The 1,400-nt window shown below is 35.1% G+C and overlaps 1 protein-coding gene across 9 annotated transcripts in view; it reads left to right on the top strand.

The window, feature by feature from the left end:
• Positions 1 to 1,400, top strand: part of GEN1 (GEN1, Holliday junction 5' flap endonuclease) — a 51,185-nt gene that overhangs the window by 19,676 nt on the left and 30,109 nt on the right. For all 9 annotated transcript variants that reach the window (XR_001514518.1, XR_001514519.1, XR_001514520.1 and 6 more), the window contains one exon: positions 823 to 963. Coding sequence is in view for 5 of the 9 variants with exons in the window: in XM_015566410.1 (XP_015421896.1) it covers positions 823 to 963 (141 nt within the window). In the remaining 4 variants the exon portion in view is untranslated. The remainder of the gene's footprint in view (positions 1 to 822; positions 964 to 1,400) is intronic.

Raw genomic sequence — 1,400 nt, 5'->3', positions numbered from 1 at the left:
TGTGTATTTCTAGATTAACTGGGTGGTGCACAGTCCTGACCTTTGCTAGAACTTCAAAGGTTACTAGCTTTTGGGGGTCTCTGTCTAAATTCAGCTAGTGAAGACAATGAATGGACTCCGGCAACCAATCAGAAGGATATATGCACCCCCTATGCTCATAGCAGCACAATTTACAATAGCTAAGATTTGGAAACAGCCTAAGTACTCATCAGCAGATAAGTGGATTAGAAAACTGTGGTACATCTACACAATGGAATACTAGCTGCTATAAAGAAAGAAAGAATTCTTACCATTTGAAGCAGCATGAATGGAACCGGAGAGCATTATGCTAAGTGAAATAAGCCAGGCAGTGAAAGAAAAATACCACATGATCTCAATCATTTATGGATAATAAAGAAAATTATAATCTAATGAAGGCCGGGGAGGGTTGGGGGGCAGGAGGGAGGGGGGTAAGAGATCAACCAAAGGACTTGTACGCATGCATATAAGCATAACCCATGGAATACAGACAGTAGGGGGTGAGGGCATGTGCTGGGGGGTGGGAATGGCCGGGGAGAGGTCAAAGGGGGGGGAAAAGGAGACATGTAATACTTTAAACAATGAAGGATATAAAAAAGTAATCTTCCAACTCTTGTTAGGCAGAAGAAAATCAATTCTATACTAGAATCAGCAGATTATTAGAATAGAGATGTTATAAAGCAATATTTGCAATAAATCATCCATTGTGGATGACTTAGTTTACCTGGTAAACTTTGTTTCCTGGAAAATTGAATTTTTCGTATCTGTAATTAAGGCTGTTTTACTGTATTTTTAATCTTTTAGAACATTATGCTATAGAAGATAACCATGGAGAATTAGTTCTACAAACAATAGAAGAAGAATCATTATTTGAAGCAGCTTTTCCAGAGATTGTTGCTGTTTACCACAAACAACAGTTAGAAATTAAAGAGAAGAAAAAGAAAAGTAAGTATCTCATTTGATAGCCGCACACAGCTGTTGTAGAGGAGCTATCTGTTCTACACGAGTCAATATTGTCTAAATTTTGCTGAAAGTTCTATATAAGAGCTTGCTTCTTTGTCTTGATACACTATTAAAGCTGAAAAGCCAAGAGTAAACCATTCTCAGATGTGTCTTATAAGTTAAGTGTTAATAATAGTAATTACACCAACCACTTATTGAGCAAGTAGTATATGTAATATATTTTGGATTATAAATATATTTTCTTTATTTCCCAGAAAAACTAAGGAAGAAAATTCAATCAAACATTGTTTCTGGAAGAAAATATTTTATAATATGTTGTCATTAATTATTTTGATTGTTTTTTAATTTTGTTTTATTGCTTAAAATATTACAGAGTATTACATATATCTCCTTTTTTTTTCCCCCTTGACATCCCCCGA

The sequence above is a fragment of the Myotis davidii genome, unplaced genomic scaffold (assembly GCF_000327345.1).
Source record: "Myotis davidii unplaced genomic scaffold, ASM32734v1 scaffold238, whole genome shotgun sequence".
In the NCBI taxonomy this organism is placed as follows: Eukaryota; Metazoa; Chordata; class Mammalia; order Chiroptera; family Vespertilionidae; genus Myotis; species Myotis davidii.
This window is presented reverse-complemented; position numbering and strand designations above follow the sequence as displayed.